Here is a 20,873-nt window from a genome sequence, read left to right on the forward strand (position 1 = left end):
GAGATTTAGAGTGTTTGAACATGACGATATTTTCAAGAGCCTTTGACGCATGTTAAATGAGCTGAGTCTAGCCAAGTTACACATCAATTCTCATTCTATAAACGCTTCCAACATTAAAAAATCTATGGGAATGAGCCGTGATAGCCCAGTGGATATTACCTTTGCCTCCTTTCAGTTGTGTGCACTTTAAGAAATTAAATATCACGTGTCTCAAACGGTGAAGGAAGAACATCGTGAGGAAACCTGCATATCAGAGAATTTTCTTAATTCTCTGTGTGAAGTCTACCAATTCGGATTTGGCCAGCGTGGTGGACTATTGGCCTAACCCCTGTTATTCTGAGAGGAGACTCGAGCTCAGCAGTGAGCCGAATATGGGTTGATAATGATTCTTATGGAAATGGGAACTACACGGTTAAAACGCAGGGTGTTTGCGAGTGTTATATAATCACAATGACTATTATTATCACTAACAATACATAATAAACAAATTAAAATACCTTTTGGTTCCCAGATACATTACGTACAATGTACATAAATGATAAATTCTAAAGAAAACGCTTACCAATTATATTATTACGACCATTTCATGATACGATTGATATTTTTCCACGCTCTAAGAGTCAATAATTAATGTGTTTCTTTTATCAGTTTCCTGAGATTACTTATACTGTTATTTTACCTGACTATTGCTTGTAGATATATAAAATTTCATTACTCATTTTTCTATACAATTTTTTACTAAACTGGGATTTCGCAACTAGTTGGCTTTCATAAGAGAAGAAATTAGAAAATCTAAATAACTTTGGTCAAAATAATTTTATTTATTCCTAAGGAATAAGTATAATTATTCGGTCGGTTTCCTACTTCAAAAGGAAAAATGAAACTCTTACAGTTGTCTGTTTGTTGAAAAATCTAATTAGATTCTTCTACGTATTTTTGGGAAAATTATCATTTTCAATTGAAAATGTTAGTTTTGAAATACTTTGGAATTTTGATATACCTACCTGACTTCTAAATCATTGCAGGGAATGAAAATATAATTGTAAAACTAATACAAGGTGACAACAACCGATTTCAATTGCATTCAATTTAAAACATCTATGTACTCGTAAATGTATTATGTAATTGTAATATACATATACTAGAAGATATTTTAAGATATTATCTGCAATTATACAAACAATTACATAAATTACACCCCGTGGGAACCTGATCATTGTACATTGTATAATTTCCTTGAATCATTTTTTTTGTACAAGATCGATTGCGACTTGATTCTGTTATTTTTTTCGTTGTATGTGTAATTAAACATCTTAGATGCTTATATAGTCTACTTGTAAGATGATAAAAATTAAAGAAATCAAATATTTTAATAAAATTGTATTGTAGGTATATCATAATCGTACCTCTATCATAATCGTAAACATTAAGTTTTATAATTTTTTTCAAGCATACCTAACTCAAAAAGTAATTGGATCGATTGCCTTGGGATTTTCGTGGGCAGATTAAGCCTAACTTTGAGCAGTTTCGGCTTTATTTGACTAATATCAGATTTGAAGAAAGAAGTAAAGAAAACTTGAAAATGTATTCCAACTCCCGGAAATTTCTCACACTGAATAAATTTAATAAATTGAAATTATTTTAATAAAAACTAACAATACAATTCAGGCACTCACTTGTGTTACATTAATTTTACAATAAATATATAGTAAGTAAGTATCTATGATATATGTACTCATTGATTTTATTAAGAAATGATAAAGATACTAAATGATAGTTGTTTATTTGAATTAAGAGATTTATAGTAATTTTCATTAATTTCCACTTTATATATAACTAGCGGAGTAAAGAAAAAAACAATTTTTAAACATTTGGAGAATCACTCGTAATGAGTGTCAAAGTGACGTCACAAATCGCACATGTGTGACACGAGTGTCACAGTTAATTAGGTACCCGCACAATTGAGTCTGTCATAAATACGCGTAGCACAATAGCATTATACTAATAGCATTAACAACTGAGTCTTAGGGCCATAAATCATTTCTCTATATCTATCTCGCTTGCACTTATGGGTCTTATGGAGCCGTCTAGTGAAGGGTGTAACAATGAAAGACATATTATCGATAAGTAAAGTTTATTATCGTATCTTGTTCACAAAATTAAAAAAATTAACAATATTTGATTTAATATAATACATATTTCATATTATATAATTATTAACTAAATAAAATTAATCTTCATCTGAGTCTTCATCATCAGAATCTTCGTCTTCTGCCAAATTTATTATATATTAGTATCCATAGTGCGCAACGAGTAACACATGAATGTATTTATTTAATTGCAGTAAACACATTTATAGCAAAAAAAATACGCAATGCAATTACATTAGAAACCGACCAATCAGAATCGTCCAAATCATTATTGACTCATCATTAGCACGTGCGCAGGTAGCCGTTTATCGATAATTAGGGTGCGCAGGTAGGCGCGCTGCACATTCCTATCTTTTTTGACTTTTATGACCGGACGACTCAGATGATAATGCGCATACTATAGTGCGTCTGGGCAGGGCGCGGGGTGGCGCGGGGTGGCGCGGGGAACATTATTTATGTGCGCTTAAATTATTGCAAGTACGGACAGCAAAAACAAATCATCACCGCGTAAAACATCTTTATATATTAATACCATATTTTACATGGCGCTTAAATTACAATAAACTGCCTCCAGAGTTAGCCGACAGAAACTTGAGTGCTGCCGTATTTAAGAATAAGATCAAAGAATTTTTGCTCAAGAAATGTTATTATTCTATTAAAGATTATTTAATTGACATTTTTTTATAAACTTTGACGTAATTTATTGACACTTTAGAGAATAATACATTTGAAAATATATAAATAAATATAGTGCGCATATGATATTGTAAAAAACTAATTTAATATTGTATTTATTTTGACTAGGGATTTTTAGATAATGTTTTAAGAAATTTGCATGCCAGTGTATGGCGAATTGTATAATGTACCTATTTCGACATTTATTGTATACCAGCTAATGTAACTGTACAATTGCAAATAAATAAATTGAATTGAATTGAATTGAATTAAAAATTCATAAAAAACTTCATAGCTCGTAGAGTTCATAGATGTGAAAACGGTTTGCCTACCCTGAGGACATTACGAACCTGTATTTTGCATTTTGTGCACGCCATTGTTCCCGTGGGAATACGGGGATAAAATAAAGCCCATGTTACTCGCCGATAATATGGCTTTCCATTGGTAATTTTTTTAAATTGATTTATACTTTATCAAGTTTTTACGTGAAGTTTTTCTCTCACGAGATTTTATTGATCGTTGATATTGACGCACACTAGGTCTACTCGTACTAGTTTGGTCTTTATTATCAACCTATTGAAATAAATATCAAATTAATTGATAAAATGTCATTTACCTACTAAATGATATCCAGCAGTAAGCACCGGATGACATTTACTATCTCAATTTCGTTATGTCAACTACCATACGTCGAATATAGTTCAGACGCTTGTATCCTCAACTATTGCTATAAAAACTCTTAATTAACTCTCAATATGGCAATGCTAGAATTAACTAATGCAAGCACATTTCGTGTATGACATATTATAATAATATATATAGTTAAGGCTTATCTCATATTAGGATTATGCCCGTTAAGGCAGGCCACATTAAGATCTATTATGTGATTATAATGTATTCATCTTAGAAGGAGCGTTACCAAAACAAGATAAAAAAATCAATTATATAAAATTGAAGCTTTAGGCGTCATGGTAAAGGGGTTGAACTCTTCATCGAGAGGTCACGTGTTCATACCCCATCCGCTGGACTATTTGTCATACCGACTTCTAATAACTAAACTTAAAACGCACTCTATCAGCTAGATTTAGTTTATAAGCACTTTCGAATCGTCAGGTGATAATATTATTAAATAATGGTGATAATAATTAGTTGAAAACTGAAAATTAAAGTGCGCCTTGGGCCGAAAAGAGCCCACAAAAAACTCAGCTAAGTAATGAATTGGAGAGCATATAGGCTAAAAAAATATTATAAAAAAGGAGTTGAGAGGGAGAGACGTATGGTCTAAAACGACCATACGTCTCTCCCTCTCAACATCCGTTCGCCTCGCCTGGTTACAATTATCGTAACGCATTCTCCCCAACTCAAGTGTGCGTAAAATTGTACTTGAAAAATCATCGTTCTGCTATTAGCCTATAAAAAACAAAAGATTTATTGTAGAAATAAATCTCAATTGCTCGATACAAAACTCGAACCTATCACCCATTGATCAAAGTCGCTATGTACGCGTAACTAGGGTTGCCAACTTTTTTTTAGAAGAAATAGAGTATATCTGATTTCTAAATAAAGAGTATGGACTTAAAAAAGAGTATCATTTATTTTAAATTTTTTAAAAAGGTATTTTTTTTTTGTACTTTTTGCACCAAATAACAATGTTTCATTGGTCTAAACATTCTAACTCTAAATTTATATAGATCTCATTTTTAATCAATTTCAATGAAGGTCTGTTTCTCTCTTCTCGCCACTTCACATTCATGACAATCATAGATACGTTTCACGGAATGACATTAGTGGCTGCATTCACGAACGTCCGAATGTCGTTGGAGGAAATTTTAGGATACCAAGATATTAACAGTAAGTAGACTTTTTTGGTTTTGATTATGGGTTTTTGCATAATATTATATGACTAGTAAAACTGTGTAGTGTTTTAGCGAAGTCTATTAGTTTTATAGATTATAGAATACGCTTTCATGATATAGAGTACAATACTCTTTTTTAAGAATTAAGAAAATTCTTTTTTTGAGAATTAAGAAAATTCTCTAATATGATAACAGGCAATATCGTATCAATCAGTATCAAACATCGTGAGGTTCCCTCACCATGTTTTCCTTGACCATTATAATACCTGTACTTGACTTAAATTGATAATCTTCAATATTTAACAGAGTGAAGTAAAACAGAATTAATTTAAAAATAAGTTGATGTGCCGCGTTCGTCTGCACGATGTTCAGTTTTTCAGCAAACACCCAGGAACCATATATCCGGGATATAAAGTAACCTCTGTGTCAATACAGTGTACATTCTATGTCCATTCTAAATTTAGCAGCCAAATCGGTTCAATTATTTTGACGTGAAAGAGTAACAAAGTACGGTTGGCAACCCTACTCGTAACACATAAGCAACGCGGCGGTGTATTGTTCTGCGGACGGTACTGCGAGTTGCGCCACGCGCCGTCCTCAGTCGACAACTGCAAACCTGTTGGCGACGGGTCACGCGTTTACCGAACATTCCGTTAAAACAATGAAATAACACTTACTGATCGACCTCTCGCCGTGGAATTCATGCTATTATTATTTATTTTATAGTAGTAGGGATCTCTGTGTTTCTAGAGTACCCTAGAGACTACATAAGGAGACGCGGCAGGCCATTAAGAAGATGGGAAGTTATTTGTAGATGTCAGCAGGAACATTTTGGAAAAGGAAAGTTCATGATCGCAAGGCATGAAAGATTTTGGGGGAGGATATTTATAAATTTTTATATTGTACAGTTTTTTGTTAAGGTAAATTGTTAATAAAGGCTATTTTTATTATTATCGATCTCTGTGAGCTCATACTGCTCCAGTGATTTTGGGCATTGTAAACCCCAATCTGCAGAAAAATTCCTAGTGAACTGAGTTTTTGTGCACCTTTATTATGGCGTTGTAATTTAGTTGTGAAAAATCGACATTGATATCGTGCCGGTTAAAAAAGTTATAAAGGTCAAAAGGTCATGATAATCAGTTCTTCGAAAATATCTCGCGACTTATTAATTAATAACTCGGAGGTTACTAGAAGTCATTTTAGAAATTGTTTGTCATAAAATTATCTGCAATAAATGCTTTTGGAATTTTTCTGTAAAATTAATCGTTTTCGGAATAGAGAGCTGAGAAATCAACTAGAATGCACATACACAAAACCTTAAATAACTGGACTTTACGCGGACGTAGCCAGAAAACAGAAAATTTTAAAAATAATCTGAGATTGTTGTGGGCTCTTCTCGGACCAAGACGCGTTTGGAACCCTCTTAACTTTAATTTAAAAATTTTCGACTTAATTTATCACCATAATAACTTACGTTTTGAAAAGCGCGTTTGTTCAAGTTCAAATAGGTACCTACCCATCATCTTACGTAAATAAATTTCTCGTGGTTACAATGTTAGTTGCCATACTCCTTAGAAAAGGCTTGATGAAGAAATTTGATTAATTTTGTATGTTTGATTAATTCGGTAGGTCTGAGGTTGTTATCTATTTTATCCCTAAGTAATAAAGGTGGTCCACCCTACAAATTAAAAAGAAAATCAACGATTGCCGGGTTAGATCATTATGAATCACATGTGATAAAATAACATCAAAAGCATTCAACATTTAAAACGTATTGTTCTCAATGAATAATCGGAATTGGACTTTGACTTTTGACTTTGACTTTAAACATTTATAATAACACAATAACTAAAATATCCAAGATTTAAAAATACCCGATCAATGGTATTATGTTTCGTCGTGATGACATGGTACACACAAAGACAAACATATTGTGTGTATATTTCCATACCGGCTGACCTAGCGGACTAAAATGACTGCTCATCATTATAATTAGCGTAAAACACGTTAAATTATACACAGTTTTAACTAAACGGCCATTCAGATATCAATACACGAGCAGAGTGATGAGTCACCATCATCTCATCATCACCATCATCATGAATATGCCAATTATCAACACACTTTTAAGAGAGCGACTGTTGAATTTAATGCTGGCTCTTCTCAGCAGAACCTGGCTTCCGTACAGCCTTCAAATAGTCAAACTTGATGTTTCAAAAGTGTTTGGAAACTAAGCCTATTTAAAATAAACGAAGTTTAAATTGAGATTTTTTTACTTGAACTTTTAACTTTTCACTATTTATCAGAAGTCATTCACGGCTACCAGACAGGATAATTTCCTTTTAGAGCTTATACCAACCACACTATTTCAATAAGCCTCAACTCATGGCTTAACTCCCGCCCTTCAGACTATTGTTGCTTCTCCTACAAGCACGACTTTCGTTTATTTAGAAACGAAATTTTAGTCGTATTCAAAAAAATATGCCTAATGATCCTTTTTATTAAATACGCTTATTGAGTTTATTTTATTTAAATAGTTGATAATTATTTTGAAAAAAAAACATCACCTCCCAAATTATTACCCTATATTATCCTTTGGGTCTTGGGAAAGTCTAAAAGCCTCTAAAAATAATATAATAATTAAATTTTTGAATTTTTTTGTCTGGACACTATTGAGTTTGTAAGTTTCGCGAACTTTACCAGTGACATCGTTAGTTAGTAACAGTGTTGTCGCTATTATAAATTACTTTCTTGTACAAACAGACGGTACGGACGCGTCTCTATATAAGTAAATGCCAAGGTCGGACCTAAACAGGATGCTGTATATGGTGGATGTAATTTAGATAGTTCTCTTGAGAACAATTTAGTTTTTGAGATATGCATAAACTTGGATGTGTTAAGAGTGACGTGATAATTTATTTTTATAGGCGTGAGATTTTAGATATTTAAAACACAATATAACTATTACTCATTGTATCCTCCAGTAATAAGGCTACGCCCAAATTGGGCATCCATATTAAAACATTGTATAACAAGTTACATATGGCATGTAATAGGTATTATAAAATGTATCCATTTGGAATCTGGTGGATAATAAACTGTGTAGAAATAAATTGACTTGTAATTCGATACCAACTTCTCCTTAAATAGATGCAGTCGTAATTTTTAAACGATGTAAAATATCTACTATATGTATATTTTTTGCTACATCCGACATCATTACCTCAACGTTAGTTGAAGTTTCCGAAAGGACGAAGCAGTCTATATAACGATAGATTATGAAAAAGGATACACTTTGGCTGGTGGGAGGCTTCGGCCGTGGCTAGTTACCACCCTACCGACAAAGCCGTACCGCCAAACGATTTAGCGTTCCGGTACGATTTCGTGTGGAAATCGAAAAGGGGTGTGGATTTTCATCCTTCTCCTAACAAGTTAGCCCGCTTCCATCTTAGACTGCATCATTACTTACCATCAGGTGACAATGTAGTCAAGGGCTAACTTGTGAAGAATAAAAAAAAAAGAAAAACTCAAAATAATTTTTTATATTCTGACGAAATACGACTTTAAGTAACTTTATAATCAGACTGAAAGTCTGTTGAAAAATATACTTTTGCATATACATTTAAGTAACTTTGTTACACCAAGTGGGCAATAGGATAAATTTGTTTGGAAACCGATATTTCAATAACGACTCTCGTATTTCAATAAATTATAAAATAAACATTTATTTACACAAGATCATGACACAAGTGTCTCTAATCGTCGTGTTAGTGTGTGATTTACGCAAACAAAATAAACATTCCTTTGTTGTGGAAGTGGGCAGTGGGAAACGAAGTTTGGAAACCTTTGGCTTGCTACTTCACTCAAGTTGTAGTATTGGTAAAATATTTAACGTAAAATAAATATTTATCATACCTTATGAGACACTTAACTATTAGTGATTACGTACTTATTAAATGTAATTCATAGCAAACACATGTTTTATTATATTATGATACTTAATCATAAGTTAGCAAATATAAAAAAGATTATACTTAATTTATGTAGTTATAATTTTTATATTGTTAAATTTTTGCTGTTTACTCTCATCTGGTATTCGCTGTTTTTGTTATAATATTTTGTTGTTTTGCATTTTATTCTCTCAATTGAATCTTGTCGTATTCATTAATACACACTAGTGATGAAAACGTACGTAGTCGTATATACCTACCACACACTATACGCATCATTTAGTTTTGGCATTTGTTATCTCATTTATTACAACCACAATAGGTAGCTATTTCTAAAGCATTTGGCAATTGACCGTATACAGAATGACCAGCTATTATTATGTAATTTTTGAAAACTTCTTTGTTAAGAATTACTAATATAAATAATAGGATAGGATTTATTCAAGACGAGACAAGTGTTATAATAACCGATCAATCAAAATTTGAAAATCAATAGTTATATTATGACTTTTCTGTCTCTCATTTTATGGAGACCCACCACGCTGTTCCAATGAAAGTTGGCGGTGTGACAATTATATATTTTTACATCCCCTTTATCTCTATTATATATTAGTGTGATTATAATGATAATCACACTAATATACTTTTCAATAGTGTTTTGTATTTTATACATATATTGACATTGTTAAATTTAAAAAAAAAAAGAACTGATAAATAAATGAGAGGGAAAAACACATTAATATTATAAAGACAAAAGTTTGTGTGTGTGTGTGTGTGTAAGTGTAAATATTTGTTCCTTCTTTACGCTGTGGCTACTTAAGTGATTTGGCTGAAATTTGTATCGGAAATAGATTTTACTCTGGATTAACACATCGGCTACTTTTCATCCTGGAAAAATCCATGGTTCCCGCGGGATTTGTGAAAAACTGAATTCCACGCGGACGAAATCACGGGCTTAGTCTGCTAGTAATAAATATATCCGAATATAATAAGTCAGAATAAGCGAACCAATCAGCTAAACTAAACAAATAATCTAAGCAATGGATCAATATGGCATTTAATATGAAGACGTACAGTAGGCGAGTCAGCCTTGTACAAAACAATTCACGGACCAATTACCGATTATCTAATCAAACACAACAATGGGCTGCCAAATGGTTAAACTATAATCGACACCCGACCTTCCTCATGGTGTAATAATAAAAAAAATATATAGTTTTGAATGCAAAGGTCACACATCGCGCCTCAAATGTCGTACCTCAGCCACGCCTGGGAAAGGTCGTTTGGTATTTCTCGCCTGCGACTTCGGTCGTCGCATATATCGATTGTTCACTTATTATCCTCGGGCCAAAATGCGAAACGCTTAATGCGATTTTGTGCCTTGACACCCCATTCAAATTATTTATTTCGAGAAGTCTCAGTTTACAAGCACTACGCGTATTAGTTCAATATGTATGTTTGTTGGTATGTTGGTATCGTCGTTATCAACCCATATACGGCTCACTGCTGAGCTCGAGTCTCCTCTCAGAATGAGAGGGGTTAGGCCAATAGTCCACCACGCTGGCCCACTGCGGATTGGCAGACTTCACACACATTTCACATTCTTAATTCTCTGCGTGTGTGAAGTCTGCCAATTCTCTTGTGTGCAGGTTTCCTCACGATATTTCCTTCACCGTTTGAGACATATTTAATTTCTTAAAATGCACACAACTGAAAAGTTGGAGGTGCATGCCCCGGACCGGATTCGAACCCACACCCATAATTGGAGGCAGAGATCATATCCACTGGGCTATCACGGCTCATGTTGGTATAACAAACAACAAATTGGAATCTAAATAGCATACCTATTTTGAGTATGTTATATTTTGGTAGCAACTATTTCGTAACCCGAGCATATTTCTGATTGAATGTGAAGTACATTGCACATTTTAGTCAATTATGCAAGAGTGTGGTCAAAAGATTGCATTAAGCATGCAAAATATTATTTAGAATAGTGCATTGGATATTTTTTGTATGTACTGTTATAATCGTAGCTAACGCAAAGCAATGCGGATAATTATAATGACGTGAAAAGTTAAAGAATTTTAACAGTAGGTATTTTCTGTGAGGAGACGGAGAGTTTAACAGTTCTGTCATATGTTTAAAATAATGTGAAATCTAGTTATTAAGAAAGAAAAGAAACTAATCTATACTAATATAATACAGAGGTAAAGTTTGTGGTGTTGTAGGAGGTAATCTCGGGATTTACTGAACCGAAAGCCTCGTTATTTGTAATATAAAGGGGAAACCGCTTAGCGTTGTATAGTAATTTATAAAACAAACAAATAAAAAAGTTTGTAAAAAGCCGCATCTTCACTACGTTTTAACAAATTTCAATTAAGGTCGACACTATTTATATACTCGTATATTTGCGGGTCTTCTTTGAACATTCGAATTTAAATTGTCTAAATAAAAAATAAACATATTATTCAACTTATCACATACTTAGAAGCATCTAATTCTCATTATCAAAGAGCAAGGGTTATCTTTACATGATCTCAATCACGATTAGATCTAAGTTTAAATGTACTGGGTGTTTGTTAAGCGAAGATATAAAAAAATATTTTAAAAGCATACAAACGTATTGTGAACACGTTTCTTTACGATACATTATACAAGTGATTGACTGACATATTATACATGAGGAAAAAAGGCGTAAAAAATTGATAGTGCTCCTATGTTTATATTTCAATACTTAATTATAATGTTTGTGTAACAAAAATGTACGCCCATTATAATTTCGATCTATTGAAGATAATAAGGAAAAATTAAAAAACCAATTTAATTGAAGTGGAGTTTCTAAAATTGGAACATAAAATTGCTTCTGTTGCATATAAGAAGTTCCTATAAATATTAGTAAAAACTTGCTGCATACAATTGATGTAATACAAAGGAATATAAGGTAGTATTACTACCTTACCGTAAGTGTACTTTTAGTGCAAGAGAACTGTTAGTACAAACATTCTGTCAGAACTAAATTTTGCTGTAGATGACGATGATGAATGATGATGTCCTCCTTGACGTACAACTTCGAACGTCTAGAGTGCGCGTGGATGTGAGTGTCAAAACCAAACTTATTATTTAGGTAGATATAAGAAGTAAAACAAATAACTTACCCTCGGTTTAGCTTGTAGAAGAGCAGTGAACGCGGGGATGACGACTCCGTTAGTGCACTGCGTCTTGAGAGCGCACACGTAGCCCTGAGCACTGCAGGCTTGCTGCAGCTCCCCACCGCTGACGTCCAGCCCAACGTTTGCAGAGCTCTGGAAGATTTCGTCGATGTTCTGCTGAGTCTGTTGCTGTGCGAAGTCGAATTCGTTGGCTTTCTCGCTCTGGATCAGGTTGATGTTTGTGCCAGTGGATGCAAAGGGGGCAGGAGATGAGCCGGTATATCCTGCTCCAGTGTAACCAGCGCCTAAGTTTTGTGCGCCCGCTGCTCCAAAGTTTTGAGAACTTGCTGCTCCAAAGTTTTGAGAACTTGCTGCTCCAAAGTTGCTTGCTCCGAAGGCAGAGTTGGCACCGTATGCACCTTGTACTCCAGCTTGACTAGCCTTAAGTCCACCGTTTAAGAACGGGTTTGTAGATAAGTCAACCGCCCCACTGTTGGCACTGTATGCAGATTCGTACGCAGATGAGAAAGCGGCAGGTTTGACAGCGACGCCGGCGCCTAATCCTTTAGATAAATCTCCGCCCAGGAACGGGTTGGCAGCCAAGTTCAACTCGCCGGCCCCGATTCCTGCACCTCCGCTCGAGAAGCTCGCGCTTTCGGATTTGCTGAATTTCTCGAAACTTTTACCACCTCCTGCTTTGAATGGGGAATCTTGGTTCATCCACCAGAAGGGCACGTTACCGCTGCTGCCTGCTGCAGACAGAAGATCGGCCAAAGCTGCAGCGGAGTGGAAGGTGAATTCGTTGTTGAGGTCGGCAGCCGCTGCAGCGTTAAAAGCGTCCACGTTTCCGTACCTCTGGATGATGTTGCCATCTTTCACCTTGAGTCCTGCGCAGCCCTTATCTGAGGAGCAGCTTTGGAAGGACTGTTGAGTGTGGAACTCTGCACCCGGTAGCGCTGTCAGCGCGGCAAGAGCTGGTTTAGGAGATTTGAGTTTGATAACGCTGGAGCAAGTCGTGCAGCGCTCTACCCTCGCTTGCGGGTCTGACGCCTCGGCCTCTACCACTGGTTCCTTGTACTGGGGCAGTTCTTTGACGTCCTCGATGTTCTCTGGGAGTGCGTGAATGCTTAATAGAAGGCTTATCGCCACCACTGTCCGGAGTAGTGGCTTCATTGTTGTGTCTGAAACAATAAAAATTAATACGTTATTTTTTATACAACAATTAGCAGTGTGCTAACAACAAAAAGTAATAAAGATAAAGTGTTACTTCTAGTGTTGATTTTTGAAAATTAAAATCTATCAGCCATTGATCTTAGAAATAGTAAACATTTATCCATGCATTTAAACGTTTTGTTTATTTTTAGATTAATATTTACAGTAAAGGTTGGATATAGGGAAATTTAAGAAACGGACGAAGTTGCAGAAACGGCTAGTTAAAATCAGAAACATCTGCTTATCTAATGTTTACATATTATATAAATGCCATCAGACTATAATGTGGTTAAAGGTTATAGAAAACTCAATTTTACTCGAAAAGAACCTGTTCTGCAGGTTAATTTGAAGTTTTTTGTTAACATTGTTGAGGTTATTTAAAAAAAATTCAAACATTAAATAACGATGTGTAGTATAGTTCAAGGACGTATATTTCAATATTAATTAACCAAATACATTATAACCTTCTAAAAATATATGGTACACTGTATTACATACAATATAAAGTTGTTAATTGAATGTTTTGTACTTCTACATACGCAAAATAAAGTTTGTCAATACATAATGTATGTATTTGACATTTTTGTGCGTAATGTGCTGTATTTATACACATTGATCTTTGACACCATGGCAATAAAGTTGAATTTGACTCGTTGATTTATTTGTTTAATCAGTCTGCTTGTCTGGCAGTTTAAACATAGATACCTCTAAGTTATCCTCAAGTTTAAACATAAAAAATATAACCGAGCACATACTTGTAGATCTGTAAGTGTAAATAAGCCAGGACCATATACATCGGTATAAATATCTGACATACATTTTTTCAAAAAATCGTCTATCAATGCCACTTCAAACTATGAAAATAATAAAAATTTTAATAAAAAAATACAACCGACTTCAAAACCTAAAAACGTACCCACTAAACTAAAAAGCGAAAAATAACATCATAATATGTTCTACCTGCTGATCAGTTTGAAGGCGGTGCTAAGCCGGTGATGTATTAATTCAAGCCATGTGAGAATATCTTACAGATTTACCTTTTGCAGACAGTTTCATGTGGTCCTGTCAGAAATGGCTTAAATTAAGACAACACCGGCTAAGCACCGCCTTCATACTGATCAGCAGGTAGAACATATTATGATGTTATTTTTCGCTTTTTAGTTTAGTGGGTACGTTTTTACGTTTTGAAGTCGGTTGTATTTTTTTATTAAAATTTTTATTATTTTTCCATTTTTAGTGTAAAATTTCATCTCAAACGAATACATCAGACCCCTAATGACAGTCACAACCCATCTAAGTAGAAAGTTCTCAGCAATACGAATTAATCAAGTCCAAACACAAGGTAGTTACTGTAAACTGTTAAGGAGTTCCTTTAATTGACCTTGGTCTTCATCATCAGACCCCTAAATGACAGTCACAACCTATCTATGTGGAAAGTTCTCATTAATACAAATTAATCAAGCCCAAACACAAGGTAACTGCTGTAAATCGCCGAGGAGTTCCCTCGTCTGTTTTATGGCTCCATCATCAGATCGATTTTACACCTTCATGAAATTGTAATGCTTAAAAGTACTAAATGGAAAAGTTTACGAACACAGTAGACACCCATATAATTTTCGAAAGTTCCCCTCAATTTCTCCAGGATCCCATCATCAGATCTTGACATGATGGCAATGGGACCAAATGGGGACTATACCGTTTCAAACAAAAAAAGAATTTTTGAAATCGGTCCAGGCGTCTTTGAGTAATCGGTGTACATACATAAAAAAAAAAAAAAAAATAAATACCGACCGAATTGAGAACCTCCTCCTTTTTGAAGTCGGTTAATAATGGTTCTACATTTACGCGTAGGTTCGAGTCAAGTTTTGAACATCGGCCAATCTATGTATGTATACACGGTCCCATAAATAATGTTTCAAACTCAAGTGGAAGAAACTTAATTAAAAAAAAACTCATTAGATTATTTATCTATTTATTTTTTATTATTCAAAAAAATAACCGTAGGGTGATCAACTACAGGTCCATCTAAGTAGTTATTGTGCGCTATAATTTAATGATCTTCGATCTTCGCAGGAGATGTTAAAAATATTTTTTTCCAAAAGAGCGTTTGCTAAATTTTGTGATTTTTACTAAGAAGCGTTGAAGAAGTAATCATAGATAGACATCCCCCTTGAATTAATAAGTGGAATTTTAATCAGCCTTTCTTATGTGCCACTAAATACTAAAAAAATATTTTGGAACTGATCCATTATTAGAATTCGCAACACCCCCAGTCAACTAAGCTAACCACTATTCATTACTATCTATATATTAACTATACATGGTCCCTATAGCTCTAAGGTTCAATGGACCAGAATTAAAGCTAAAAGATATAGTGTTCATTTCCCGGCCGATACGTGTCCACTTGGTACAGTAGCTTTCGTTTAATTAAGGAGAGGAAATTTTTTGGCGGTTATATTTAAAAGAGGTATGGGAAATGTTGATTTTAAAGATTTATGCCAAGCTCAAAAACGAAGTAACTATAGGAGTATGTATCATTTATATAATACCTATCTCAAGGCGACAAAGCTGAATTCCGAGAGCACTTTTAATGTCACGCGAATGTATCGACACTAGAGGCTGCTAGAGGTCAGGTTGTAAGCTTCTTAATAGTCTTAATATGGTTTTCTCTACACAGCATCTTATAGAGATTTGCAAATAAACTGGTGACTCATTTACATTCGTCGCAAACTAGTGCGTGGGCGCCAAGGTTTGCTTGTATTAACCATTAATAATGTTTGATATTCAGTGATTTGTAGGCCTTATGAATACGCGTAGATAAACAATAGCTATTTCCTTGCTTATAACCTAAATGATAATTTAAGGCTAGAAACATACTTCTTGTCAACACATCAGCTTTTTAATGATTTTTAATGGTATGGGACAGATCGGCCGTCGCTGAGCATTTTTTTTAAATAAAATATAGCCCTTTTAAAAAATAACCAATATTCCCTTTGCTAAGTCTGATTGGGTACAATAATAGTCTGATGGACGGAAATCGAACCCGTGACATCTCTGTATAACTTCTCCCTTAGCATTGGTTTATTAAGGCTTTTGTATTTGTACAGGCAAAATAAACATTTCTTTAGAATATTAGGTATATAGAATTATGAGATATGCGGTAACCTCACAATGTTTTCTTCCAACGTTGCAAGCGATAATTAATTATTTTAAATAAGTACCTTTAATATTAAAAGAAAGAAAATAAATTTATTGAATCCTTTAATCATTAAAAACACTACCATTTATTTGATGAAAAAAGTTAACATATTTTTTTACATAAAATACGCCTTCTTTCTGTGTCCGTACAAAAGACTTCAACGCGCCCACGTCACTCAAAATTCCAATCAATATATTCACGTGACAGTACGCTTTGTTTGTTAAGTCGGTAAACACACGTAGCGCTACTAAGGTCGGAGATTATAAGAAGAGTAAACATTCCTACCGACCTCAGTGGAGGACACTCCGACGGTTGAACTAAAATATTACCATAGGATAATTGATTGTGGAATTTACCGGAAGTGTGAGGCCTACACTAAATGCCTTTGTTTCTGACACGCAGGCGTGCAGAAGATTTTAACCGGGGTAGGCACTATAAGTACAAATTATAGGTAATATTCCTTCTTCGATACCGATACTCCAATGAATTGTCAGGGTAGCTACAGCATTGTTGCAGCCTCTGTCTTTTTTGCGCCAAGTATTGATATATAATAAAAATTTCATGACAAAAATGCAAAACGAAAATTCGACTCTAAATTCAAATTTCATTTATTTCACTTTATATTCTAATATACTTAATTAATATACAAAATAAATTTATATACTTAAGTCATAAGTAAAATTACATTTGTTAATTTTTTTTTCATATTTATTAATTAAGAAAGATATTACGTGTATTAGTAAACGTATGCTATTTTTTTGTGTAATTGAAGTCTCTTAGTCAGAAACTTTAAAATTAAACTCATTAAAGCTGTGGAGTAGCATAAGAACAGGGAGAAGTGTTTTTAAAATGGGTATTTAATAAAATGTGAATTATAAAAAAGAATTTTCAAAATTGGTCTATAAATGACGGAATTATCGCTGGACATACATAAAAAAACATACATATAGCCGAACGTAGAACCTCCTCCTTTTTTGGAAGTCGGTTAAAAATTTAATGTGTGGTATTTGTTATTTCATTTTGAAATTTTCTTTCCTAGTCAACTTATAATTATTAAATAAGGATTATATCGCTTTCTAATAAACGGTATATTTTTAAATGATTCAAAAATCTTACACAATATACGTATTAAAAACGCTAGATTTTCTCAAATTGATGCAACTAATTTTAGTGATAACTCTAACCAAAAAAGATTACAATTAAAGAGTCATTTCGCTGCCATTTTAGCCTGATACGGCTCAAGTGAGGTAGCAACGTCTCCTACGCGCCTCGGCTCTTACATCATCACTTTCAATGCTCTGGCGCCTACGCACTACGCAGATTGCCGAGATAACACCGATAGAGCCTGTTTCTAGCTTTGATATTCATAATCACAGCCCGCCAACCCGCATTGAAACAGCATAGTGAATCTACACTCCATATTATACCCTCTCCTATAAGTAGGGAGGCCTGCCTCTGTAAGGGTCGGTATGGCTTTATAGATTTATTGCAAACCTCCTCTTTTAGTCAGTCCATTAATAAATAAATAAAATTAAATATTCAAGAAATTGATTAAATCCTACATCCTCACAAACTTGGACAAAATATTGAAAAAACAATGTAATTAAAATTTTGTTACAATAATTCATGCTGTCTGCAAAAATGACGATATGTTAACTCTAAGTTGAGTGAACAGTACGTTCTTTTTTGGAGAAATAAATATCTTTAAACCGAAATATTATTATATGTTAAGTCGTCTGAGCTTATTTATGTAACTATTTATAATAATTATAAGTCGTATCAAGATTTAACTCACTGCTAGCTTCAAGTCTCCTCTCAGAATGAGAGGGGTTAGGCTAGTAATTCACCACACTGGCCCTATGCGGATTAGCAGACTTCCCACACGTAGAAAAGTAAGAATATTCTCAGGTATGCATGTTCCCTCACGATGTTTTTTTTTTCACCGTTTGAGACACGAGATTTTTAGTTTCTTAAACGCATAATTACAAATACCTTGTAATTATGAAGTGTCCCCATATTTTTGTAAAGCGCTTTACAAATATTACTGCACCGTTAATGCAACTCTATGTATTGTAATGATAATTTGAAATCAGGTCAAGCTGCGGTTTAAAAATTAGTTGCAAGACACTAAATAAACAAACTTAAGACATTCATTTACTTTACTAGCTGACCCGGTATATAAAATATATAGATACGTTAATATACGAAAACTGCACAGGAACTTCAAATCACTCGATTTACACAAGAAATTAAAAAAGTACCACTATTTTTTAACAGAATTTAAGGTTAGTATGTTTCACCAACCTATTATATTATCTTACACATTAAATTCTGTTTTGTACAGTAGCAATGCTCAATAACTTCAGCAGAGTTTCAAAAGGTGGACCTGAAAATGAACATGGCTAAAACGAAAATAATGTCAAGCATCGCTCCACCCAGTTATAGTTGAGAACGTTGCACTCGAAATTGGGACGAATACATATACCTAGGACATATGATCCAGTTTGGTATGTCCAACTTCGAGAAAGAGGTGAACTGCCGAAACCAGCTCGGCTGGGCCGAGTTTTCGACTTAAATTCCTCATTGCCTGATGACAAAAATCTTCGAACAGTGGTGTTGCCAGTGATGACCTATGGATCGAGACTTGGTCGCTAACTATGGGCCTCATAAGAAGGCTCAGAGTCACACAGGGGGCGATGGAACGAGCTATGCTAGGATTATCTTCGCATGATCGAAAAAATAGTAGTTAGAATTGGTAGAGACAATTCATTCGAGAAAATACTACACTAATCTGACATTAAATTGATTTATTGTAAATCAATTCGTCGTAATTTTTTTGTTCCGGAAAATAGTAGGTAGTAATATAACAAATATGATTCATGTGACTATGAGAAAACGTTAAAATAATTATAATAATCATCATTTTTTTTATTTACCCAAGCGGAACTGTTCAAACTATATACTAGATGGAACGACCCATCATAACTTACAATAACTAAATATCTCGGATAATTATTTATATATTTTTTAATTAATTACAATGTTGCGGAGCTTTTGAGTGCCCAAGCAACTGGTGGATATATCTACATATTATGGTATGCAAAAACTATTTAGTTTCTCAACCGGAACTGTTCACACTAACTATGGGATTACCCATCATAACTTACAATAAGACAAACCTCACCTCACCGTATAAGGACGATATAATATTTGGAATGTGGTTGTTATGTTTGATCGTGGGTTTACGACTGTTTTAATCGTTATTGGATTTCGAGAAATATGTCTGAGATTAGTAGTTGATTACTATCAGTAATAATAATAGAATTAATCGTAAGATAATTTTATTTAATAATTTTAATAGGTTTTTAAATGGCACTTTGACGTATCTATTAATTAATTACGAATGTAGGTATTGGTAAAGTATTATACCAGTTTTTTTTATTTATACATAAAATATTTTTTGGACTTGATATTTACTCTCCAACTCCAAATACTAAAAACATATTCGCAAATATTGTGGTGCCTGGGAAATTATTCTAGGACAAAAATATTAAAAACTACAATATGACGAGATTGGGTTTAGAAACGAGATCGTTTTAGATTATATCAATATAATTAATATCTGGCCCGCTTCTTTGGTTAACTTAACCTTAATATTATTTACACATGAGTTCAAATGCACACTTTAGTCTTTAAAAAGAGGTATCAAAGAACTTATTTACTTCCCTTTTGTACAATCGGTTATTCGGTATTTAAACTGCTACGAGGATTCTAAATGCTTCTTACTCTACAAACCCATGTCAAACTAAGCCGGATATTCTTTCTACAAGCAGACAAAGTCGCAGACAAAGAACAGCAAATAAAAAACCTTCAACTTTCCCAAAAGCACAAAACAAAAATTAACATAACAATAGTCAACGACGCTTTAATTATTTGTCATCGGAAATAAAACTGTCGAGAATAACATTATCATAATGTATACTAAGTAATTAACGTGTTAATAAATATACAACATCACTAGCTAGCATAGCTTTTTCCCCGGTAGCGTTTGCGTGCAATTATTTCTTAACGTAACTTGTAGAATGGATAAAGAACACCGAACCTCGAAACTTTCGACAGTTATTTTCTGCATGTGATTTTACTGTTAGTTCCTTAAATAGTGGGAGAATTTATAGAATGCAGCAGCGTCACTAGGAGGCTTAGACGAGCGCAGTTTTTTTTCTACAAGTTAGCCCTTGACTATAATTTCACCTGTTGGTAAATGATGATGCAATCTAAGATGAAAGCGGGCTAACTTGTTAGGAGTAGGATGAAATTCCCGTTAAATTGCTTGGCGGCACGGTTTATTCGGTAGGGTGGTAACTAGCCACGGCCAAAGCCTCCCACCAGCCAGACCTGGACCAATTAAAAAAACCTCAATCAGCCCAGTCGGGGATTGAACCCAGGACTTCCGTCTTGTAAATCTACCGCGCATACCACTGCGCCCCGGAGGCCATCAAAAAAGTTCTGTCAGATTTAACCGGGCTGAAATAATAAGGGATGAAACGACGAAGGACATCTCTGAGTAAGACACGGATATCGATTGCTCCATCTATCACTTCTGTGGTCTGTCGAAAGGGTGTATATCTATCTGGGTTATTTTAAAAACGACTTAAGGGTTACATTAAAAAGAAGTATAAATA

General features: G+C 34.1%; 1 protein-coding gene across 4 annotated transcripts in view; it reads right to left on the reverse strand.

Annotated features, from left to right (window-relative positions):
* Positions 1 to 20,873, reverse strand: part of LOC112049644 (uncharacterized) — a 65,011-nt gene that overhangs the window by 29,349 nt on the left and 14,789 nt on the right. For all 4 annotated transcript variants that reach the window (XM_024087624.2, XM_024087622.2, XM_024087620.2 and 1 more), the window contains exon 2: positions 11,787 to 12,961. In XM_024087624.2, coding sequence (XP_023943392.2) covers positions 11,787 to 12,953 — 1,167 coding nt within the window. In that variant the 5' untranslated portion in view covers positions 12,954 to 12,961. The remainder of the gene's footprint in view (positions 1 to 11,786; positions 12,962 to 20,873) is intronic.

This window comes from Bicyclus anynana, chromosome 8 (assembly GCF_947172395.1).
Source record: "Bicyclus anynana chromosome 8, ilBicAnyn1.1, whole genome shotgun sequence".
NCBI lineage: Eukaryota > Metazoa > Arthropoda > Insecta > Lepidoptera > Nymphalidae > Bicyclus > Bicyclus anynana.